This window comes from Choloepus didactylus, chromosome 4 (assembly GCF_015220235.1).
Source record: "Choloepus didactylus isolate mChoDid1 chromosome 4, mChoDid1.pri, whole genome shotgun sequence".
NCBI lineage: Eukaryota > Metazoa > Chordata > Mammalia > Pilosa > Megalonychidae > Choloepus > Choloepus didactylus.
This window is the reverse complement of record NC_051310.1, coordinates 56,967,695-56,992,515: the sequence shown is the minus strand read 5'-3', so window position 1 is coordinate 56,992,515 and position 24,821 is coordinate 56,967,695. Positions and strand designations below refer to the sequence as shown.

The window sequence follows — 24,821 nt, the reverse complement described above, 5'->3', positions numbered from 1 at the left end:
ATAATTACAACACAACTCATAATTGAAAATGCTATGGTTAGCTGCCAAATAAACAGCACAAACCAAAACCTCTGAAAATGTATTCTAAAGAACGAAATGTTCGGTGGCAAAAAATAAAGTTTCTATGATAAAATAAGTTAGAGGAATTGCTGAGTTAAATAAATTTAAGCAGGTTTCCCTAACGCAGTCTATCTCAGAACATTTAATCCGCTTGTGTGTTAATCTGACCATCGCAGACTCTCCTGAAAACCAGTGTTAGACATCAACTGTTTTCACTAAACGGGTGAAACCTCTGTGATGGCAAGGTTTGGGAAGGCTTCACAGAGAAGACAACCCTTAAACATCCTTGAAAGAGGGGCAGGACTTGCAGAGAGAGGAAAAACACTGAGGTGAAGAGAAAACTGAATAAAGGCACAGAGAGGCAAACGCCTGGGGTGTGTACGCAGAACAGCCACCGGGTCAGGGTGCAGCAGAAGGTCCTACAGGGCAGCAATTCTCAAGCTCAGGGAGTGAGAGATTCAACAGGGGTGCCTGTTAAAAATGCAGATTCCCAGGCTTCACCAGAGTTACTGAATCCGAGTATATAAGGGGAAGATTCCAAGGCTGCATTTTTAACCATTATCCCGGTTAGTTCTGATGTAGGTGTTCTGCAGACCACACTCTGCAAAACACAGATACAGAAGAAAAAAGTAAACGGAAGCAGAAAAGTCCTAAAGTAGCCACTATCGCTAATTTAATTCTAATCACACCCACTGTCCTGGACCTAGTTGCCACACATCAATGACCATGGCCATAGGTTTGATTCAACCATCTAAATATTCATTCAGTGTGAACTGTGTACCAGGCACTGGCTCACCAGTATTTTCTAGAAACTTGATCATTTCTCCACTTTTACTTCTCCTAGACATACTAATCTTCTTAACTCACCCACACTGTAAAAGATCTTATCCTAAGTTCAGTAAATTAGCAATCCACCTATCTGTCTTCCACAGCACTGAATTAAACCAAATGGTGTAAAGATAACCTCCACAAATTAAAAAACAAAACAAAAAACTCACTCTTTTTGAAATTCTTCTTGCTTGCTCTTAAGTCGGCTTAACCTTTCTTTCTTGTCAATAAACCTAGGAGAAAAAAAAATTCACTGTTTTATTTAAATGTTCATTTTCAGTTCAATGACATTATGCAAATTCCTAAGAGCTGATCACTTCCGAGGATTCATCTGGAAATGCCACTATCTTGCATGTAAATACAAATCTTCACAACGGGATGTACACAGCTGCTTATGATTTGGTTATTTTAAGTCTAAGTTCAAATTCTGAACTTTAAATGTTTCACTGGTTTATAAAATGTCTATAGCATTTTTCCTTCTCGTTAAATTATTTTCAAAAACAGGCACATCAGAAAACTAAAGTGAATTTGAATTTGGGGAAATCGAAGCTTCCATTATAAATATCATCTTAATTACTAAACTTGTTTTAAATCTGCTCTCACCTATAAATTGGTTCCTTACAATTTTTAAGACATAATTTTTTCTCACTAATTTTATTGCTAGTCTTTACAAGCCAAGAAGATACTTAGTAAAAGTTATCAAAAAGAAGAGGCATTGGGAGGCGGGGCAAGATGGCAGACTGGTGAGCTGTAAGTTTTAGTTACTCCTCCAGGAAAGTAGGTAGAAAGCCAGGAACTGCGTGGACTGGACACCACAGAGCAATCTATCTTTGGGCATACTTCATACAACACTCATGAAAATGTCGAACTGCTGAGATCAGCGAAATCTGTAAGTTTTTGCGGCCAGGGGACCCGCGCCCCTCCCTGCCAGGCTCAGTCCCGTGGGAGGAGGGGCTGCCAGCTCCCGGAAGGAGAAGGGAGAACTGCAGTGGCAGCCCTTATCGGAAACTCATTCTACTGATCCATACTCCAACCATAGATAGACTGAGACCAGACACCAGAGAATCTGAGAGCTGCCAGCCCAGCAGAGAGGAGACAGGCATAGAAAAAAAACAACAACACGAAAAACTCCAAAATAAAAGCAGAGGAATTTTGGAGTTCTGGTGAACACAGAAAGGGGAAGGGCGGAGCTCAGGCCTTGAGGCGCATATGCAAATCCCGAAGAAAAGCTGATCTCTCTGCCCTGTGGACCTTTCCTTAATGGCCCTGGTTGCTTTGTCTATTAGCATTTCAATAACCCATTAGATCTCTGAGGAGGGCCCTTTTTTTTTTTTTTTTTTTTTAATCCTTTTTTCTTTTTCTAAAACAATTACTCTAAGAAGCCCAATACAGAAAGCTTCAAAGAATTGCAATTTGGGCACATCAAGCCAAGAGCAGAACTAAGAGAGCTCTGAGACAAAAGGCAATAATCCAGTGGCTGAGAAAATTCACTAAACACCACAACTTCCCAAGAAAAGGGGGGTGTCCGCTCACAGCCACCATCCTGGTGGACAGGAAACACTCCTGCCCATCGCCAGCCCCATAGCCCAGAGCTGCCCCAGACAACCCAGTGTGACAGAAGTGCTTCAAATAACAGGCACACACCACAAAACTGGGCGTGGACATTAGCCTTCCCTGCAACCTCAGCTGATTGTCCCAGAGTTGGGAAGGTGGAGCAGTGTGAATTAACAAAGCCCCATTCAGCCATCATTTCAGCAGACTGGGAGCCTCCCTACACAGCCCAGCAGCCCAGAACTGCCCTGGGGAGACGGCACTCACCTGTGACATAGCACAGTCATCCCTCAACAGAGGACCCGGGGTGCACAGCCTGGAAGAGGGGCCCACTTGCAAGTCTCAGGAGCCATACGCCAATACCAAGGACTTGTGGGTCAGTGGCAGAGACAAAGTGTGGCAGGACTGAACTGAAGGATTAGACTAATGCAGCAGCTTTAAAACTCTAGGATCATCAGGGAGATTTGATTGTTAGGACCACCTCCCCTCCCCGACTGCCCAGAAACACGCCCCACATACAGGGCAGGCAACACCAACTACACACGCAAGCTTGGTACACCAATTGGGCCCCACAAGACTCACTCCCCCACTCACCAAAAAGGCTAAGCAGGGGAGAACTGGCTTGTGGAGAACAGGTGGCTCGTGGACGCCACCTGCTGGTTAGTTAGAGAAAGTGTACTCCACGAAGCTGTAGATCTGATAAATTAGAGATAAGGACTTCAATAGGTCTACAAACCCTAAAAGAACCCTATCAAGTTCAGCAAATGCCACGAGGCCAAAAACAACAGAAAATTATAAAGCATATGAAAAAAACAGACGATATGGATAACCCAAGCCCAAGCACCCAAATCAAAAGACCAGAATAAACACAGCACCTAGAGCAGCTACTCAAAGAACTAAAGATGAACAATGAGACCATAGTACGGGATATAAAGGAAATCAAGAAGACTCTAGAAGAGCATAAAGAAGACATTGCAAGACTAAATAAAAAAAATGGATGATCTTATGGAAATTAAAGAAACTGTTGACCAAATTAAAAAGATTCTGGACACTCATAGTACAAGACTAGAGGAAGTTGAACAACGAATCAGTGACCTGGAAGATGACAGAATGGAAAATGAAAGCATAAAAGAAAGAATGGGGAAAAAAATTGAAAAAATCGAAATGGACCTCAGGGATATGATAGATAATATGAAACGTCCAAATATAAGACTCATTGGTCTCCCAGAAGGGGAAGAAAAGGGTAAAGGTCTAGGAAGAGTATTCAAAGAAATTGTTGGGGAAAACTTCCCAAATCTTCTAAACAACATAAATACACAAATCATAAATGCTCAGCGAACTCCAAATAGAATAAATCCAAATAAACCCACTCCGAGACATATACTGATCACACTGTCAAACACAGAAGAGAAGGAGCAAGTTCTGAAAGCAGCAAGAGAAAAGCAATTCACCACATACAAAGGAAACAGCATAAGACTAAGTAGTGACTACTCAGCAGCCACCATGGAGGCAAGAAGGCAGTGGCACCATATATTTAAAATTCTGAGTGAGAAAAATTTCCAGCCAAGAATACTTTATCCAGCAAAGCTCTCCTTCAAATTTGAGGGAGAGCTTAAATTTTTCACAGAAAAACAATTGCTGAGAGAATTTGCTAACAAGAGACCTGCCCTACTGGAGATACTCAAGGGAGCCCTACAGACAGAGAAACAAAGACAGGACAGAGAGACTTGGAGAAAGGTTCAGTACTAAAGAGATTCGGTATGGGTACAATAAAGGATATTAATAGAGAGAGGGAAAAATATGGCAAACATAAACCAAAGGATAAGATGGCCGATTCAAGAAATGCCTTCACGGTTATAACGTTGAATGTAAATGGATTAAACTCCCCAATTAAAAGATATAGATTCGCAGAATGGATCAAAAAAAATGAACCATCAATATGTTGCATACAAGAGACTCATCTTAGACACAGGGACACAAAGAAACTGAAAGTGAAAGGATGGAAAAAATATTTCATGCAAGCTACAGCCAAAAGAAAGCAGGTGTAGCAATATTAATCTCAGATAAAATAGACTTCAAATGCAGGGATGTTTTGAGAGACAAAGAAGGCCACTACATACTAATAAAAGGGGCAATTCAGCAAGAAGAAATAACAATCGTAAATGTCTATGCACCCAATCAAGGTGCCACAAAATACACGAGAGAAACACTGGCAAAACTAAAGGAAGCAATTGATGTTTCCACAATAATTGTGGGAGACTTCAACACATCACTCTCTCCTATAGATAGATCAACCAGACAGAAGACCAATAAGGAAACTGAAAACCTAAACAATCTGATAAATGAATTAGATTTAACAGACATATACAGGACATTACATCCCAAATCACCAGGATACAAATACTTTTCTAGTGCTCACGGAACTTTCTCCAGAATAGATCATATGCTGGGACATAAAACAAGCCTCAATAAATTTAAAAAGATTGAAATTATTCAAAGCACATTCTCTGACCACAATGGAATACAATTAGAAGTCAATAACCATCAGAGACTTAGAAAATTCACAAATACCTGGAGGTTAAACAACACACTCCTAAACAATCAGTGGGTTAAAGAAGAAATAACAAGGGAAATTGCTAAATATATAGAGACGAATGAAAATGAGAACACAACATACCAAAACCTATGGGATGCAGCAAAAGCAGTGCTAAAGGGGAAATTTATAGCACTAAACGCATATATTAAAAAGGAAGAAAGAGCCAAAATCAAAGAACTAATGGATCAACTGAAGAAGCTAGAAAATGAACAGCAAACCAATCCTAAACCAAGTAGAAGAAAAGAAATAACAAGGATTAAAGCAGAAATAAATGACTTAGAGAACAAAAAAACAATAGAGAGGATAAATATCACCAAAAGTTGGTTCTTTGAGAAGATCAACAAGATAGACAAGCCCCTAGCTAGACTGACAAAATCAAAAAGAGAGAAGACCCATATAAACAAAATAATGAATGAAAAAGGTGACATAACTGCAGATCCTGAAGAAATTAAAAAAATTATAAGAGGATATTATGAACAACTGTATGGCAATAAACTGGATAATGTAGAAGAAATGGACAATTTCCTGGAAACATATGAACAACCTAGACTGACCAGAGAAGAAATAGAAGACCTCAACCAACCCATCACAAGCAAAGAGATCCAATCAGTCATCAAAAATCTTCCCACAAATAAATGCCCAGGGCCAGATGGCTTCACAGGGGAATTCTACCAAACTTTCCAGAAAGAACTGACACCAATCTTACTCAAACTCTTTCAAAACATTGAAAAAAATGGAACACTACCTAACTCATTTTATGAAGCTAACATCAATTTGATACCAAAACCAGGCAAAGATGCTACAAAAAAGGAAAACTACCGGCCAATCTCCCTAATGAATATAGATGCAAAAATCCTCAACAAAATACTTGCAAATCGAATCCAAAGACACATTAAAAAAAATCATACACCATGACCAAGTGGGGTTCATTCCAGGCATGCAAGGATGGTTCAACATAAGAAAAACAATCAATGTATTACAACACATTAAAAACTCGAAAGGGAAAAATCAATTGATCATCTCAATAGATGCTGAAAAAGCATTTGACAAAATCCAACATTCCTTTTTGATAAAAACACTTCAAAAGGTAGGAATTGAAGGAAACTTCCTCAACATGATAAAGAGCATATATGAAAAACCCACAGCCAGCATAGTACTCAATGGTGAGAGACTGAAAGCCTTCCCTCTAAGATCAGGAACAAGACAAGGATGCCCGCTGTCACCACTGTTATTCAACATTGTGCTGGAAGTGCTAGCCAGGGCAATCCGGCAAGACAAAGAAATAAAAGGCATCCAAATTGGAAAAGAAGAAGTAAAACTGTCATTGTTTGCAGATGATATGATCTTATATCTAGAAAACCCTGAGAAATCGACGATACAGCTACTAGAGCTAATAAACAAATTTAGCAAAGTAGCGGGATACAAGATTAATGCACATAAGTCAGTAATGTTTCTATATGCTAGAAATGAACAAACTGAAGAGACACTCAAGAAAAAGATACCATTTTCAATAGCAACTAAAAAAATCAAGTACCTAGGAATAAACTTAACCAAAGATGTAAAAGACCTATACAAAGAAAACTACATAACTCTACTAAAAGAAATAGAAGGGGACCTTCAAAGATGGAAAAATATTCCATGTTCATGGATAGGAAGGCTAAATGTCATTAAGATGTCAATTCTAACCAACTCATCTACAGATTCAATGCAATCCCAATCAAAATTCCAACAACCTACTTTGCAGACTTGGAAAAGCTAGTTATCAAATTTATTTGGAAAGGGAAGATGCTTCGAATTGCTAAAGACACTCTAAAAAAGAAAAACCAAGTGGGAGGACTTACACTCCCTGACTTTGAAGCTTATTATAAAGCCACAGTTGCCAAAACAGCATGGTACTGGCACAAAGATAGACATATACATCAATGGAATCGAATTGAGAATTCAGAGATAGACCCTCAGATCTATGGCCGACTGATCTTTGATAAGGCCCCCAAATTCACTGAGCTGAGCCATAATGGTCTTTTCAACAAATGGGGCTGGGAGAGTTGGATATCCATATCCAGAAGAATGAAAGAGGACCCCTACCTCACCCCCTACACAAAAATTAACTCAAAATGGACCAAAGATCTCAATATAAAAGAAAGTACCATAAAACTCCTAGAAGATAATGTAGGAAAACATCTTCAAGACCTTGTATTAGGCGGCCACTTCCTAGACTTTACACCCAAAGCACAAGCAACAAAAGAGAAAATAGATAAATGGGAACTCCTCAAGCTTAGAAGTTTCTGCACCTCAAAGGAATTTCTCAAAAAGGTAAAGAGGCAGCCAACTCAATGGGAAAAAATTTTTGGAAACCATGTATCTGACAAAAGACTGATATCTTGCATATATAAAGAAATCTTACAACTCAATGACAATAGTACAGACAGCCCAATTATAAAATGGGCAAAAGATATGAAAAGACAGTTCTCTGAAGAGGAAATACAAATGGCCAAGAAACACATGAAAAAATGTTCAGCTTCACTAGCTATTAGAGAGATGCAAATTAAGATCACAATGAGATACCATCTAACACCGGTTAGAATGGCTGCCATTAAACAAACAGGAAACTACAAATGCTGGAGGGGATGTGGAGAAATTGGAACTCTTATTCATTGCTGGTGGGACTGTATAATGGTTCAGCCACTCTGGAAGTCAGTCTGGCAGTTCCTTAGAAAACTAGATATAGAGCTACCATTCGATCCAGCGATTGCACTTCTCGGTATACACCCGGAAGATCGGAAAGCAGTGACACGAACAGATATCTGCACGCCAATGTTCATAGCAGCATTATTCACAATTGCCAAGAGATGGAAACAACCCAAATGTCCTTCAACAGATGAGTGGATAAATAAAATGTGGTATATACACACGATGGAATACTACGCGGCAGTAAGAAGGAACGATCTCGTGAAACATATGACAACATGGATGAACCTTGAAGACATAATGCTGAGCGAAACAAGCCAGGCACAAAAAGAGAAATATTATATGCTACCACTAATGTGAACTTTGAAAAATGTAAAACAAATGGTTTATAATGTAGAATGTAGGGGAACTAGCAATAGAGAGCAATTAAGGAAGGGGGAACAATAATCCAAGAAGAACAGATAAGCTATTTAACGTTCTGGGGATGCCCAGAAATGACTACGGTCTGTTAATTTCTGATGGATATAGTAGGAACAAGTTCACAGAAATGTTGCTTTATTATGTAACTTTCTTTGGGTAAAGTAGGAACATGTTGGAAATTAAGCAGTTATCTTAGGTTAGTTGTCTTTTTCTTACTCCCTTGTTATGGTCTCTTTGAAATGTTCTTTTATTGTATGTTTGTTTTCTTTTTAACTTTTTTTTTCATACAGTTGATTTAAAAAAGAAGGGAAAGTTAAAAAAAAAAAAAAAAAAGAAAAACAAGGAAAAAAAAAAAAGATGTAGTGCCCCCTTGAGGAGCCTGTGGAGAATGCAGGGGTATTCGCCTACCCCACCTCCATGGTTGCTAATATGACCACAGACATAGGGGACTGGTGGTTTGATGGGTTGAGCCCTCTACCATAAGTTTTACCCTTGGGAAGACAGTTGCTGCAAAGGAGAGGCTAGGCCTCCCTATATTTGTGCCTAAGAGTCTCCTCCTGAATGCCTCTTTGTTGCTCAGATGTGGCCCTCTCTCTCTGGCTAAGCCAACTTGAAAGGTGAAATCACTGCCCTCCCCCCTACATGGGATCAGACACCCAGGGGAGTGAATCTCCCTGGCAACGTGGAATATGACTCCCGGGGAGGAATGTAGACCCGGCATCGTGGGACGGAGAACATCTTCTTGACCAAAAGGGGGATGTGAAAGGAAATGAAATAAGCTTCAGTGGCAGAGAGATTCCAAAAGGAGCCGAGAGGTCACTCTGGTGGGCACTCTTACGCACACTTTAGACAATCCTTTTTAGGTTCTAAAGAATTGGGGTAGCTGGTGGTGGATACCTGAAACTATCAAACTACAACCCAGAACCCATGAACCTCGAAGACAGTTGTATAAAAATGTAGCTTATGAGGGGTGACAAGGGGATTGGGAAAGCCATAAGGACCACACTCCACTTTGTCTAGTTTATGGATGGATGTGTAGAAAAATAGGGGAAGGAAACAAACAGACAAAGGTACCCAGTGTTCTTTTTTACTTCAATTGCTCTTTTTCACTCTAATTATTATTCTTGTTATTTTTGTGTGTGTGCTAATGAAGGTGTCAGGGATTGATTTAGGTGATGAATGTACAACTATGTAATGGTACTGTAAACAATCGAAGGTACGATTTGCTTTGTATGACTGCGTGGTGTGTGAATATATCTCAATAAAATGATGTTAAAAAAATAGGGTGGGATGGGGTGGATGATTTGGGTGTTCTTTTTTATTTTTACTTTTTATTCTTTTTCTGATTCTTTCTGGTATAAGAAAAATGTTCAAAAATAGATTGGGGTGATGAATGCACAACTATATTATGGTACTGTGAACAGTTGATTGTACACCATGGTTGATTGTATGGTATGTGAATATATCTCAATAAAACTGAATTTAAAAAAAAAAAAAAGAAGAGGCATTGCATTGAATATTCTTTGCTAGTTTTCTGACCTTACCTTTAACATTTTCTTCTTACTATCTTATTTGGGGTTGAGTTTGATTTTTTTTTTTTTTTTTCAGTTTATGGTGGACACTTAGACTGTCAAATTTAAGCCTTTCTTCCTTTTTAATATAACAATATAACGTTATAAATTTCCCTCTAAGCACTGCTTTTGTGACAGCCTACAAATTTTGATATGGTGTATTTTTATTGTCATTTAATTTGAAATTTCTAAGTTTTCATATGATCCTTTCTTTGACCCAGTAACTTATTTAAAAGCATAGTGTTTAATTTCCAGATATGGGGGTTTTCTAGGTAATGTTTACTATTGATTTCTAATTTAATTTTGATGTGGTAACAGAATATACTCTGAGATTTCCACCTTGATTTCAGATTGCTTCCAGGGTTTGCCTGGGGGAAAGTTCTATGTGCACTTGCAACAATGTGTATTCTCTGGTTTTTGGGTACAGTGTTCCATAAATGTCAATTAGTTTAAAGCGGTTGATAGTGTCATTCCAATCTTGCAGATCTGTACTTTTCAATATGGTCACCACTAGCCACATACGGCTACTGAGCACCTAAAATATGACTTGTTCAAATTGAGAGTTGCTGTAAGTGTAAAATACATACCAGATTTTGAGACGTATGACTAATATTTTTGCATATGTGGGATTAAATAAAATATATCATTAAAATTAAATTTACCTATTTCTTTTTTCTTTAAATGTGCCTTATAGAAAACTTAAATTTACCTATGTGGCTTGCATTATATTTATCGGACAATGATGTTCTAATGCCTTCCACATTGTGTCTAATTCCATTAGCTACTAGGAGAAGGTTGTTAGATAATTCCTGCCCTTTCTGCATTTTAAAGCTCCATGTTTTATGTATTTTGAAGCTCTGTCATGAGGCACATACACATTTGTAATTGCTGATGTACTGACCCTTTTATCATCATGAAAGCAGAATGTGAATAGTGGGTCATGAGAGGATAAAATAATTAGAAGGTGAAAGCACAGATTTAAGCTTGAATATGTCAATGGAGAAATAATTAGGAACAGTATAGGACTGAGGGGTCTGTCTTAAATTCTTTATTTTTTAAAAAAGGAAGAAAAAAGAAAATAGGAAACCCTCAACCACAATATAATCATGATTTCTCAACCATTTTAAAACTATTAATCTTAAAAACATCTATTACTCTACCAAGCAAAAAACAAACAAAAAACAACCCACTAACTCCACGGAGACCTTTTTATCTACACAAAACCAACATGCAGTGAGATTTGTTCTATAACCCTTATTAGTAGTCTTAAAAAAAACAATAAGACAACTTGAGATATTCAGTCTCCTGAATTCCTGGCCTAAATGAAAACAATTTACCTGAAACATAACAGCCCTAAAAAGTTCTTCTTTAAAATAATCCGGTCAAATCAGTGTCTCTAAAATACTATTAATTTCCACAATCCAATGTTTAAAACATACCCAAAGATATTTTTAATGGTCTCATCACAAATCTATATCGTTTAATAGTCAGTCACTGAAAATGTACAATATACTGGTACAAGCTAGCTAAAGGCGGGGAACAAAAGCAGTATAAAGGACATAGTCTCTAGCCACAAAAAGGATATACCACAGTTGTAGAGGCAAAACTATAAACATATTAAACAAAAAGCAAGCCAGAAAATATATGTGACAGAATTATATATTAACTACATTTCAGTAACATGTGTGGCTAGTGGCTACCATAGACAGTGAGGACAGAGAATCACCCCATTATTGCAGAAAATTCTATTGGATAGCATTGCACTGTCCAGTGAGGTGGTACTGTAACTGCATGAAAGAGAACTGGAAAACTCAGAAATCAAGGTAGAATGTCAACAAATACACAGATTCATCAATTAATTTATCATATATTTTCTCAGACTATTTGTCTGCAACTTATAGTAAAACATCCTTCAGAACATTAACAAGTCTAATTACATATCCTTCTGCAGTTGACTGCGTATTCTTGAATATATAACTTAGTTGTCATATGCTACCATTTCCTTGTACGAAACAAATGTGGTATTTACCTCTACCTCACTGAGGCAGTGTGATGAATTATGTTCAGATAACCTGAAGATAATGACAAACTCACAAGACTCTTCAAACCACGCAAAGGACTGACATGGATAAAACCTTGCTTCTAGTGGTTATAAAAGTCCTCCTATCATATCTGTTGTAAAATGTCACTTTACACTAAAAGAAACTGGATGACAGATAACTCTGTCTAGTTTTATACCTAGCTGGTTGATTAGCTTGGACTTTGTTTTAAAAGAAAAACAACTTAATAATATAAATATGCAGATGAAAGCACAAATAGTAAACAGAAGATAATTCTTACAGTAGTAAACACTTCACGAGTCAAGCACAAAGACTTTCCTTGGTGAAGGAAATTAAAAATAGGTGGTGTTGAGAAAGCTAAACAGGAAATGATAGTCAAGGAATGTGGCTGGGTCAGCATCTCAGCTGGCTCACTTAGGCATACTCATCCATTCTCCACATTCTCCAACCCACCACTCACAGAAATATAAAAAAAAAATTCATTCTACCATTCTGCACTTTCTTGGTGTGGTTCCCAAGAAGTGGAAAGATTAACGAGACAGTTACCATGATCAAATCAAATTTAATAATACGTATTTTATCTTAAAAAAAAAAAAAAAGGTATGTGTGTGGGATGTCAATCCATATTTTACATACTTCCAAGCTGGGTTTGTCACATAAAATACCTTGTCTCTCTTTTTCAATGTCAGAACATAACCTACTTCTGTCTTTTTACAGGTACACAGCATTTCACTGAACGGACATCGTATAATTTGTTTATACAAACTCCCATTAGTGGACATTGCTATTGCTTCCAGATTTTCACTATTACCAGTAATACAATAAATGAATACCCAACACACACATCTTTACAAGCTTTTGTGTTTCTCTATGAGAAATACCTATAAAAAATAAAATTGCTGGGTCAAAGAATATTTATATTGCAAAAATTGGGCATTCATTCCCAAATCTCCAGTAAAATGTTCCACATATTTAACAACCCCACCAACAGTGAGTAAAAGAACCTGTTTTCTCATACTCTCCCCAAACACTGGGCATTTCTCTTTAGTCTCTGCTAATCTGACAGGCCTGCCCCCACTACCTCCCCCCCGCCCTGCCCAAAAGAGAGTTCATAATACTTTTATTTGCCTTTCTTTCACTATTAGGAATGTTGAACAACTTTTTCTATCTTATTGGCTACTTACTTTCTTTTGTTAATTGCCTATGTCCTTTGTCCATTTTTCAAAAGGGATTTTTTTCCTTTAAGGATGATTTATCAGGGAAATTAGGGATTTTTCTTTCAAACACCTTGCAATTATTTTTTCTCAATCTGCTTTCTGACTACCTATGTTTCTGCTCTACAGAATTTTCCAAAATTTTTATGCAGGAAAATGCATCGATCCTTTTCTTATTTTAAGATTCTAATTTTTGTGTCATTTTCTGACAGGAAATTGCCAGTGATCCTGCACTACCCCAACCCCTATCATGAATTTTACAATATTTCCTATATTTTCTTCAATTTAAAAATCCTTCTTTGATATTTACTAAATTTTTCCATACTTATATGACTTTAAATTGACTCTGATGTTTCCTAAATTCTCCCACACTTCTATGGCCTGTCGGATTTTTCCCATTTAAAAAAGCACTCCCTTAAATTGACTTTCAATATTTGAGTTTTAATATGTAACCGGCACTGTACGCTAGACACACAAATTTAATTAACACAATTCCTCTCCCCTCAAAGGACTTAAAGACAGTCCCCCTGAAGTAGAGACAACAGATTAAGTCAGGGAGCAATTACATTACAAAGTGATGAGAGTGATGAGGTGTGGTCACCCAGTGCCCTGGTGTGCAAGAGGAGCACACCACTCAGGCTCAGGTTTAGAGCAGGCTTTAGAGGGAACCTCTGGGGAGTGAAAGTTATCTAAAACAAAGGCCCAGTTAAGGAGGGACTAGGCAGTACAGGCAGAGAAAATTCTGCTATGTTCACAAGGTAAATCATTTTGTCCTGCACCAAAGTGTTTCAACACACAAAGTGGGATACCCCACAGATGGGGAGTACGTTGCTAATGAGGCAGCGGTAGAGAATCTGCACCTCATGATACCACTCTGTTCCGCAGCCACAGACAATGGGCGACAATGGATCTATCTACAGGTCACGCTGTGCATATAAACCTACCCCCATGCTACCAAAACAACAGCACCAGGGCATGTACTCTGCTCATTAGATATCCATATTAATTATGTACTATGGAGATATTTAGCATCATCATAACACCTACAACTTATTGAGTAATCATTGTGTCCCATCCCAAGCCTAGCACACTTTTCATAACATAGCTCTAATTCCTCCGCCTGCGTGTCCAGTTCTTTTCCTCTTCCTAGGGATGTATGTTTAAATTTGTGCCCAGGGTTATGAGAATAGAAAAGTCTGAGAAATATTAGTAACGTATTTTAAGAAAGGGCAAAAAAAAAAAATAGTCTTTCAAATAAGCAACTGAGGGACTGGAAAAAACTCAAACTTTGAACCAGTAATTGCATTTTGAGAAATCTATCTTAAAGAATAGATCAGAGATGAGGAGAAAAGTTTATGTTTGAAGGCATCAATCACTAAACCAGTCATAATAGCAGAATTTGAAACAACCTTAATGTTCAATAGGAGTAGGATTAAATTGTGATATATTGCCATGAAGGACATTAAAATATTTTTATAGACAAAGGCATAATAGATAATGGCTTCATGAGATGTTGGATAAAAAAGCAGAATAACAAACTATATATATGTGGTGTGATCCCAACTAAAAAACCGATATACAAGCACACATACACATGCATAGAAACAAGGCTGGAAGGAAATATAACAAAATATTAGCAGAGTTGTAAAAATATGGGTAAAATCTGTTTCCATCTTTCTATACTTTACAAATTTTCTACAATAGCCATATATACTTTTATAATTAGAAAAAAGGAGACACCATTCAATCAATTAAAGTTACTCATGCTCCCCTTAGGCTCACACCCACTATAAAAAGATATCTGCAGTCCAAAAAGGATCTAAAGTTAATCTGTTCTACCCTCAGTGAGCAACAAGGGAGCAATGTGGCTAATTCCATATCTACACAGAAATGGCTAAAGAATGACCTATTCTTCAAATTAGGATACTAACAAGGTAAGTATTACTAACCATCAAAATTTTCTTCCTCAAATTCTTTAGGCATATGGGGTATGATGTTTATGAACAATGTGATATGAAAAAAAATGGTCCTATAAGGATGGTTCTTTTACTTTATATTAGAATACATAGAACATGAGAAAATACAGTAAAAACACACTCTACTGGTAGGAATGAAAGTTAAATGTCATTAATAGAAAACAAAAACAAAGCATTGTTCAGTTTCCTCACTTGTAAATTGCAAATAATGCTTATACTACTTGTTTTGCAATAACTCTCACTAGCATATTAAACTAAACCATTCAATCAGACCATGAGAACAGAGGATTGTGAAACGGGATAATATAGTCTTAACAGTCACCCGCTTCTTCTTCACATATATAAAGAGTGTACTAGAAAAGTTATATTGTTCAAACTTACCCTAAATTAAGACATCCTTTTGAAATGAAAATAGAAAATTTCATTTTGGTTCTCGAGATGACAAATAAACAGAAAATTAAAAAGTATTAATATTGTATAATCCTTTTTTTTTCATGGGGGGACTCTGAATGATCCTAACTTTGGAATTAAAAAAAGATGAATTTTACAGTGGTGAAGAGAATGAAAAGTATTCTGTGCAAAAACAGAAAAGATGTTCAATGTCTATTAAATGCAACAAACAAAAAAACAAAAAAAAAAACCCAAATCTATAAAATAATATGTACACCGTAGTCCCATTTTGGCAAAATACGTATAGAAAAAATGAGGACCAAACTCATCTATAACACAAGTATCTCAATGTGGTGGGGTTGTGAGGGACTTTTACTTTATATTTCTATAATGTTTGAACAAAACATCTTAAACTCATATTTATGATATGCTAACATGCATTTTATACTTTTGGTTTCACCAACGTGAAAGTTCAAAATACTCAATTTCAACTACATCTTGTTTGAAGAAAAATATCCAAAATACAAATGTTTTAAAAATTTCAATGGAATGGAAATTGATACTAATAGTTATTGTCTACCAAACAGAGCAGCTACAAAAATAATCTCCCAGGATACAGGATTACCTTCCTTATTTGGTATAGCTCAGCTCCAGAAGAGCTCACAAGTGTCTGCCTCAAACAGACTTGGATAATTAAAAGATCTAAATTTTCGGCTGTAAGACACTACAAATTAATCTGAAAACTAATTTGAAGGACTAAACCATGGCTGGAGACTTTCACCTGCCTCTGACCGAAAGTGGATCAACTTTATTAATAAAATGCTCACTTAAATCTCACAATAACACCTTTTCCACAACCCTGATCCCTAAAGCATCCTGCTCCTTTTTGGAAATTTCTAAAAGAAAATACACCTCCTGTCCAAATCCTAACATGGAACCTCTGTGATAGGCCATTGCGGCAGCACCACTCTGGGGTGAGCGCTTAAGTTTGCAGCAAGTGTCTATTTTATTTTTGCATCAATTCAGCCTTCCCTATCAACAGCAAAGGGCATATCCCAGGACTATTTTTATAATCACATTTTATTTTCTATGAAGTATGTCTTCTGGTGTTTGAAAGAGACGTTAGATACCAAAAACTCTTTTGGACCATAACAGGCTTTGGAAAGTTCGGGTGTAGATATCCTGGGCAATGGAGAGGGTATTCTGAATGCTGGGGCCTCGGGATTACTAGAAACTGGCAAAGTGGTAGGTGGTAGCTACGTGGAGGTGGATAAACCAGGCATTTCAGGAATCTTCATGCAGTGCAGGGCATACAAGCCAGGGGTCACTGCCCCTCTGGGCTCCATCCTAGTCCTTGGCTCACTAGACCACATATGACCTTCCAAGAAACATCTCAATCTGTGTAACAAAATGGGATGTTTTCACGCACTACATGAAAATATAGCTCAGCTCTAGAAGTGAACTTAAGAATTAACATAGCCTGGGGCAAGTAAGCTGCAACTACTCTGAGCCTCAGTTTCCTCATTTTTAAAATAGGTTCCTCATGGGGTATGGTAGAGATTAAATGAGATAAAATGTGAAAGTCTTTTATAAATTCTAAAAGGTAAAATAAAAGTAGCCAGTGATACTGACTGAAAATATAGTTATATTTTCTTAGCAGCAGAATCCCTCCCCACCACCCCGTCCACATTTGTTGAGTGAATGATGTAAGTTACATGGGATGGGGGTTGAGACCCTTCCTGAGTGACATAATCAAATAGTAGTAAGGTTGATGAGCTCTTAGTTAGCTGGAGGGCTTTTGTTTTGCTAAGTGGGATATACCAATTTGGATCCAGGGCTGAATCCCCAAAGTAAGAGATTTTTACAGGCCATTGTAACTGGCAACCAAAAAGATACTGGAAGGAGAAAGATCGATCTAAAGGATATTTTTTTAGATGTTGTTTGTGCCTTCTCCTTGAAATCTGCAGCAACATCTAAATGTTTTGCCTTTCCTCTATCCCACCTCTCAATACGTTTAATGACCATATTTCTATGTTTCCTAGTAAAAGTGTAATCATATCTTCTTAAAACTCACCAGTAAAGGTAATGCTACATCATTCCTGACAACCTGCTTAGAAAAGCAATATCCATATCCTCATAAAACGCCTTTCTTTTAAATCCACACTCTAAAATAATTGGTTCCTCAAATAGGAGGCAGATTTTTCTAGGTTCTATAGTCTCTGGGTTTCCTTAGATTCTCTTTCAAGTCCCATTTCTTCACCTGTCATAAACTGGTGACTAATTTCTTTCCAGTTTTGAGTGGAAAGATTACTTCAACCTATCAGTTAACTACTAGGTAACACAATGCTATTTTTGCTGCCAGATAAATTTACAATTCACAAAGTCATGTTCTTGGCAAAACACTTTTAATAAAGACTTGCAATTTAAAAATGTTCAGCAGTACCAGATCCAAAGAAGATTGTGTTGGAGGCACTACTTAATATTACTCCTCTTCTCCAGCCCTTACAGCAGCATACAAGTTAAAAGGTAGATGAGAAGTCAGAAAGGTAAATGGGTATTGTTTTAGGACTGGGGGCAAGGCAGCAGATGAGGAAGGGATGTTGTTAGTGAGAATACCAAAGTTGTAAGGAAGTTTCCTCGTTGAACGACAACAGAAATAATGAGTTTAGATATTTTTCAATCTATCTGCCAAACTCTTATTGTCCCCAAAATTATTTAGAGAAAAATGTACCCTTTGTAGGAGTCAATAATTTTTTCTTTAATATCTAATTTCCCTTGAACTGCTAAGCCATTAATATCTACATACTCAGCCAGCCTATTAATGAAATCTGAAAAAAATGCATTCACAACAACTTTGACGCATATTAACAAATTCAAGATCCATGGAGGCACAGCTAATTTGGCTAATTTATTGAAAAGAGTCAAAAAAGGGTCTTTAAAAGGTACTCTTTAAAAGGCTTTTCATAAAATTTAAAGGAAAAGAGTCTGAAGGTGAAGCACAGAATACAAAAAGTTTCATAAATAATGAGGAATGTAGAATATCTCACAATCATCCTTTGACCCATGCAATTCAAACCTTTTTAGTAGTCGGTGTAAATCCTTGAGAGTAGAGACCTGTCTTTCTCTTTTGTAACTCTTCAGAATGTTTTATGTAGATAACTGCATACAGTGAGAACTCACTAAAAATTATTTGGCTATTAGGACAATGGTTCTGTGTCTCAGGAGATTCTTTCATCTTACTAGATATTAAATACTGTTCTGGAAACAAAGGAGGAAAACAAGCAAATCTCTTTTCTTAAGGAACACACGATCCAGAAAAGTGAAAGGTGGAGAGTGAAGTAAATTTGGCAGAGCAGACCACTGTAGTTGTTCTGTTATCCTTGTACCCTAAAATTTTCATTTTATTCCTAAATCTTTAATGGCTCCAGTATTTGCTCTTCATTTTTCTGCTTGGTTAAGAAAAGAAATCGACTATAACACACCCCTCTTCCGGACATTCACTCTGATGTTCAGATGTAGCAAAGAATTTATATCTCAGTCTGTATTGTGGTTATTGCCAATGCCATTCCTTTAACAACAAAAGTACTTACTGCCTCTGTGCTAAGCACTGGTGACCTGACAGAACAAACCCAGAGTTCATGCCTTCATGGAGCTACATTTTAGATGTGGATATCTTCTTCAAATAAATAACATTATGCATCATGTTTAATGACATGAAAGAAATTAAACTGAGTGTTGTAATAGTGAATAATCATGGGAGGGGAAAAGAACGAAGGGGAAATGTACTTTACTGAGGTAAATCAGGACTGAGGAAGCGACATTTAAGCTGAGACTTGAAAGAAGAAAAGTATTCTAGCAGAGAAAACAGGAAGGGAAAAGTCCTGGTGGTGGAAAAGTTTCATGTGTTTAGGGATCTGAGAGGAGGCCCGTGCCTGTGGAGCAGAGAGTAAGAGGGTGCATGGTATGAGTTTATTTTCTGAATGGTTAATACATGCTAAGGCATTGTGCTGAGCACTTTAAATGCACGCTCTAAAGTATCCACTACCAGAAACTTATGAAGTAGATACTCCACCATTTTCAAAATGACAAAAAAAAAAAAAAAAAAAAAAAAAAAAACGAGAAGAGGGTAAGAAACTTGTAACTTGTTCACAGTCACACAGCAAGTGGTAGAGCTTGGATTCAATTCAATGCAGCAAGAATCTAAAGCCCACATTTCTAACTCAACCTTACAACCAAGGTTAGAAAGGTAAGCAATAGTCAAATCACATGAGCTTCCTATTATGCCATGGTAATATAATAGGAGCTTGGATTCTATTTTAAGTGCAAAGGAAAGCCATTGAAAGATTTAAGCAAAAAAGGGACATTATCTGATTTACCTTTCTATTGTGGCTGTGTGTGTGTATTGGGTGGAGTTGTATGAGTAAAAGAAAGGAGACCAATAAGAAGTCCAGGGGAGAGATGATGGTGGTTTGGACTAGATGATACAGTATGGAGTCAGATCAAATAAGACTTTAAGACTTGTTGATGATTTGGATAACACCCAGATTTCTGGCTTTAGTAACAAATGGATCAAGATGGATAATACTAATCCAGAAATAGGCTAAGTTTGGGAAGGAGAGGAAGATCCATTCAATCATTCAACAAATCTTTATCAAGCTTCTACTACGTGAGGATACAGCATTGTACAAAATAGGTAAAGTCTTGCTCTCATAGAGCTTCCATCATTGGAGTGGGGGACAGTTAGATAAATTAATAAGTAAATAATCAGAAGATAATAACTGCTATGGAAGACAGGTTACTTAGGAAAGATTACTATTTTAATTGGTTGGTCAGAAAGGTCCTGACGGTCAAATACAACCGCACAAGCCACGAGGCAGGAGCATTCTTGTCATGTTTGAGGAATGGCAATAAGACCAGGACCATACAGCAGAGTAGGTAAGGAAGGTAGGTAAGCATGGAAATAAAAGATTAGGTCAGGAGAGGAAGATAATTTAGAATTCTGGTTAATGACTTTGGCTTTACTTTTGGTAAAACCGGAAAACACTGGAGGATTTTGAACAGAGGAATGGAGGAGTGGCTGCAATACGGAAACTATACTATAAGGAGCATGAGTGGAAGCAGGGAAACAAGAGACAATAGTCCTCTGGTGAATCAGACCCTGGTGAAAAGGGTCAGATTCAGAATAGGTTTTGAAGAGCAGACAGGATTTGTTGATGGGATTAGACATGATGGTGTTAAGAAACAGACGTGTAAAAGATGGCTGAAAGGATTTTTGGCCTAAGCCAAAAGGAAGAATAAGTGTTGCCATTTATTGGGCCTGGATGAGCATGGGAGGAACAGATTTATGATGGATAACCAGAGTGCAGTTTACCACAGAAAGTTGGAGATGCTTATTACAAGTTTAAATAGAAATGTTGAGTAAGCAGCTGTTTTCTGGATCTCAGAAAAGTCTGGGTTGGAGATACAAGTCTGGCCATCTTCAGCATATACAGTATTTAAAACATGGGGACAGATCCAGAAAAAGTGTAGACAGAGATCATAAAATCTCAAAAAAGAAACAAAGAACTCCATCTATGATCACAGGAATACTGGGAACTCACAACATTTCTAAATACAGAGGCTGTACAGTATAGAAGTCAAGTATATGGGTCCAGGCTGCCCCGTCCCTACACTTACTAGCTGTGTGACCTGGGGCAAGATACTTACAGTGCAGTTTCCTCAGCAGTAAGTTGAGGATAATAACTTACCAGGTTATTGTAAATTAATTAATACCTGTAAAGTGCCTTAAATTTTTGTGCTAAAAAAAGTTAGCTACCCTACTATCACTGGCACTAGTCGAGTTGTTAAAACAAAAGTCAGAAGTCTTTGCAGTTAACCACACTCATTTTTCAATTTCCTTAGCCAAAGGGCTTGTAAGCTTTCTGTTTGAATTTCAAAATGAGGCCAAAATACGTTCTTAAATTCGATGCTCTTAACTGAAGGCTTGCAGCTCCCAGGCTGGATTTTTCTTAAAGGCCAAAACATGTCCATAAATTTCTAAGCATCCAAAACAATCTTGGGAGACCGGGAAGGAAAAAGGAAGGAACTAACTAGTCTTAGTTCACACGTGAAAGTTAGCATGTCTGATAATCAAGTCCATTTATGACAAAGCCACCAGGGCCCGAATCCCTTTTAGCTAGTTACTTGATTCTCTTTTGGCTTCTCCTCTAGAGACTGATTATGAATGTGCTTTCGAAAACAGAGAAAGCTTAAACCACGCTTTCGAATGGGAGTGCAGCAAAGAGCTGGAATCCAACTCACGGCAGCAGCAGGGAAAGACTACTCCCAAATCACTGTCTACTCCCTTTCCTTAATATACGAGATAACCGCGGGATCTGGCTACTCTGAGGTCCGGGAGGCGGGAGTGTGATGGGGAAAACGGTGACCTTCCCCCATGTGCCACCTACCCTTACACCGTCCTCTGGGAGCATAGCCACTACCCTCCCTGTCTCCCCTTCCTCTCGCCCGGCTTCGCACGCCGAACGGGCGCCCCAGACTTTGGCCTCTGGTCGCCTAGCCGCCAGGGGAAGAAACAACACGGCCGTGGCGGCCGCCGTACCTCTCACGGTCGCGGCCGTCGAAGTAGACGAAATCACCGTTCTGGACGCACTTTGCACAGGTCAGCCGCCGGCGGGTGGTGTTGCATAGCGGGCACCGCTCGACCGCCACATACAGCCCCTCCGCATCGTCTACGGAGTCCACCAGGTCCCGAGCAAGCGGCCGGGACCCGCAGCCAGGAGCCTCCGGCGCCCGGGCTCCCTTCCCACTGGGAGACGCCATGATGGCCTGAGAGCAGAGCCAGTCACGTGGGATTTTGTTTTCAACCAGGTGCATCCTGGGCGAGGAGGAGTGGCCCTGGGAGGTGCCGGGAGGCGGGGTGGGGTGGGGTCTCGGCGGGGTGGGGGCTTCTTCCCCGCCCCAAGTCCTGGGCCGGGCGACCCAGGCGGTGGCGGCGGGAGGGGCAGTGCCTGGCTGGCGCCTGCCGGGACACGGCCCTGTTGCTTTTCTTGTCTGCTGAGTGGCAGCCGTCCCGAAAGAGGAAAAATTGTGTTAGCGGGGCGAGCTTGTCTAACAAACCACCATCCGCTGGACGTGCCAAAGCTACCACTTGTGCAGAAAGTAATACGATACCCTCAGGATTCTGGGAAAACGAATTGGGTACAGAATGAGGGAATTTCTTTAATTCGCTGTGGATGTTTTCAAACTTGGCTGAAACTAGAGCAAACTAAATTGAGTGAGGGGGCTGGGTCCTAGAACTAGGTCTGAATTTTGGCCCACCCACCAACTGTGCGACCTGGGGCAAATTCCTTAACCTCTCTCTGCCTATTTTCTCATCTGTTAAGTGGAAATAATTTCAGTACTCCCTAACCTTGTAAGAATAAGTCATTTAGTAACAACCAAATGATACTTTACTGTTAATAGCTAACGAGTGGGAAGTATGATGCTGAATATGGAAATGAAACTTGTACTTTTCTGAAAACTGAATTCATTTAATGACCAACATCCCTACCCTACCCTGGGCCATGCCCTGAGAAAGAATTTGAATGAGATAGATGGTTAGGATTTCCCTTGAAGTTTCTTTCTGTGGGGTAACTAAGGTTGAGTTGTAGGATAATATCAGAGTAATTAGTGTTTATATCTTTAAACTACAAAAAAAAAAAAAAAAAAAAATGAGACTTATAAGTTATCTACACCAGTGATTCTCAAGGATTATTTTAGTAGGTTAATCCATTGACGACTCCCCTAAATTCTCTGACTAGCGTAGACTCCTCTACCAAGTTCTAGACTCAAAAGGTTCCTTACTTCCTACTGGGCCTCAAGTGATGTTACATGTCCACCACAAACTCTAAATGTCTGAAACTGAGCTCTGCCTCCCCACAAATTTGTTTCCTTATCTGAATGAAGGATGTAATTGACTACCAAGGACCAAGAGTCATGTCAGCTCCTTCCCTCCCTGTTAACCTCCACATTTCAACCATCATCAAATGCCGGCGAAACAACCTCATTGAGTATTGATTTTGAACTTTTTGCTCCATCCACTTCATTTCACTATGTCTGTTTCAATACAATTACATAGGATTATAAAAGTAAGCTAAAAGCAAAGATTCCCTATGCTGTTTCCAAAATAGAGCTTACATTAAACCTGAAATTTTTTTTTAGAGTTTTTAAAGTGAGGGAAGTAATTTTCTCTGATCACTTCAAACAAAAGGATACTTAATTTTTCTTAAGGTTCAATTATTCACGTTTCATTTATATTCTGACAGGATCCCTCATGGTACCTGTTGCCTAAAGGTCAGAGTCATCTATTCAACATCTTAAAAAGGCAAAATACAGAGGCATTAATTCCTGCCTTGCTAGATGATATTGCAGACAGTATCTAGTTTATGGAGTTATTTGAAATTTTTATATATTGCTATGTATTTTCAAAAAACATGTTTATATACTACACATTTAACAAGTACATTGAATTTTTTTAATTCAGCTTTATTGAGATATATTCACTTACCATACAATCATCTAGTGTACAATCAGTTGTTCACAGTATCATCATATAATTGTTCATTCATCACCACAATCTAGTTTTGAACATTTTCATTACTCCAAAAAATAAAAATATAAGTAAAAAAGAAAACCCAAAACATGCCATTCCCCATTCATTTAAATTTTTGTCCCCCTTTTTCTACTCATCTTTCTATACACTAGACAAAGGGAGTGTGAGCCACAAGCTTTTCACAATCACACAGTCACACCATGTAAGCTATACAGTTATATAATTGTCTTCAAGAATCAAGGCTACTGGGTTGCAGTTCAATGGTTTCAGGTATGTCCTCCTAGCTATTCCCACACACTAAAAACTGAAAAGGGATATCTACATAATGCATAAGAATAACTCCTACTCCATCTGAAATCTCTCAGTCACTGTAACTTTCTTTTGTTTCATTTCTCTTCCTCCTCTTGGTCAAGGCGGCTTTCTCAATCCCACAATGCCGGGTCCAGGTTCATCCCCAGGAGTCATGTCCCACATTGCCAGGGAGATTTACACGTAGTGGGGAAGGGCAGTGAGTTTATCTGCAGAATTGACTTGGAGAGAGGGGCCACATCTGAGCAACAAAAATGATTCTCTGGGGATGACTCTTGGGCACCATTTTAAGAAGGCTTAGCCTCTGCTTTGCAGTAACAAGCTTCATAAGGGCAAACCCCAAGATTGAGAGCTCGGCCTTCTAAATTGGTAGTCCCCAATGCTTGTGAGAATATCAGTAATTCCCCAGGTGGGGAAGTTTAATATTTCCACATTTTCCCCCAGTCCCTCAAGGGGGCTTTGCAAATACATTTTTATTCTCTGCCAAGATTACTTTGGGATGTATCAGGGCTTCACACTAACCTGTACAAACCAACCAGATCTCATTCCCTGTTCAAAGTTCCATGTA

The 24,821-nt window shown here is 38.4% G+C and overlaps 1 protein-coding gene across 1 annotated transcript in view; it reads right to left on the bottom strand.

The window, feature by feature from the left end:
* Positions 1–22,187, bottom strand: part of ATG14 (autophagy related 14) — a 47,005-nt gene extending 24,818 nt beyond the window's left edge. The window contains exons 1-2 of the mRNA XM_037832657.1: positions 21,953–22,187; positions 1,059–1,121 (exon numbers count right to left, since the gene is read on the bottom strand). Coding sequence (XP_037688585.1) covers positions 1,059–1,121; positions 21,953–22,173 — 284 coding nt within the window. The 5' untranslated portion in view covers positions 22,174–22,187. The remainder of the gene's footprint in view (positions 1–1,058; positions 1,122–21,952) is intronic.
* Between the last annotated feature and the right edge of the window lie 2,634 nt (positions 22,188–24,821).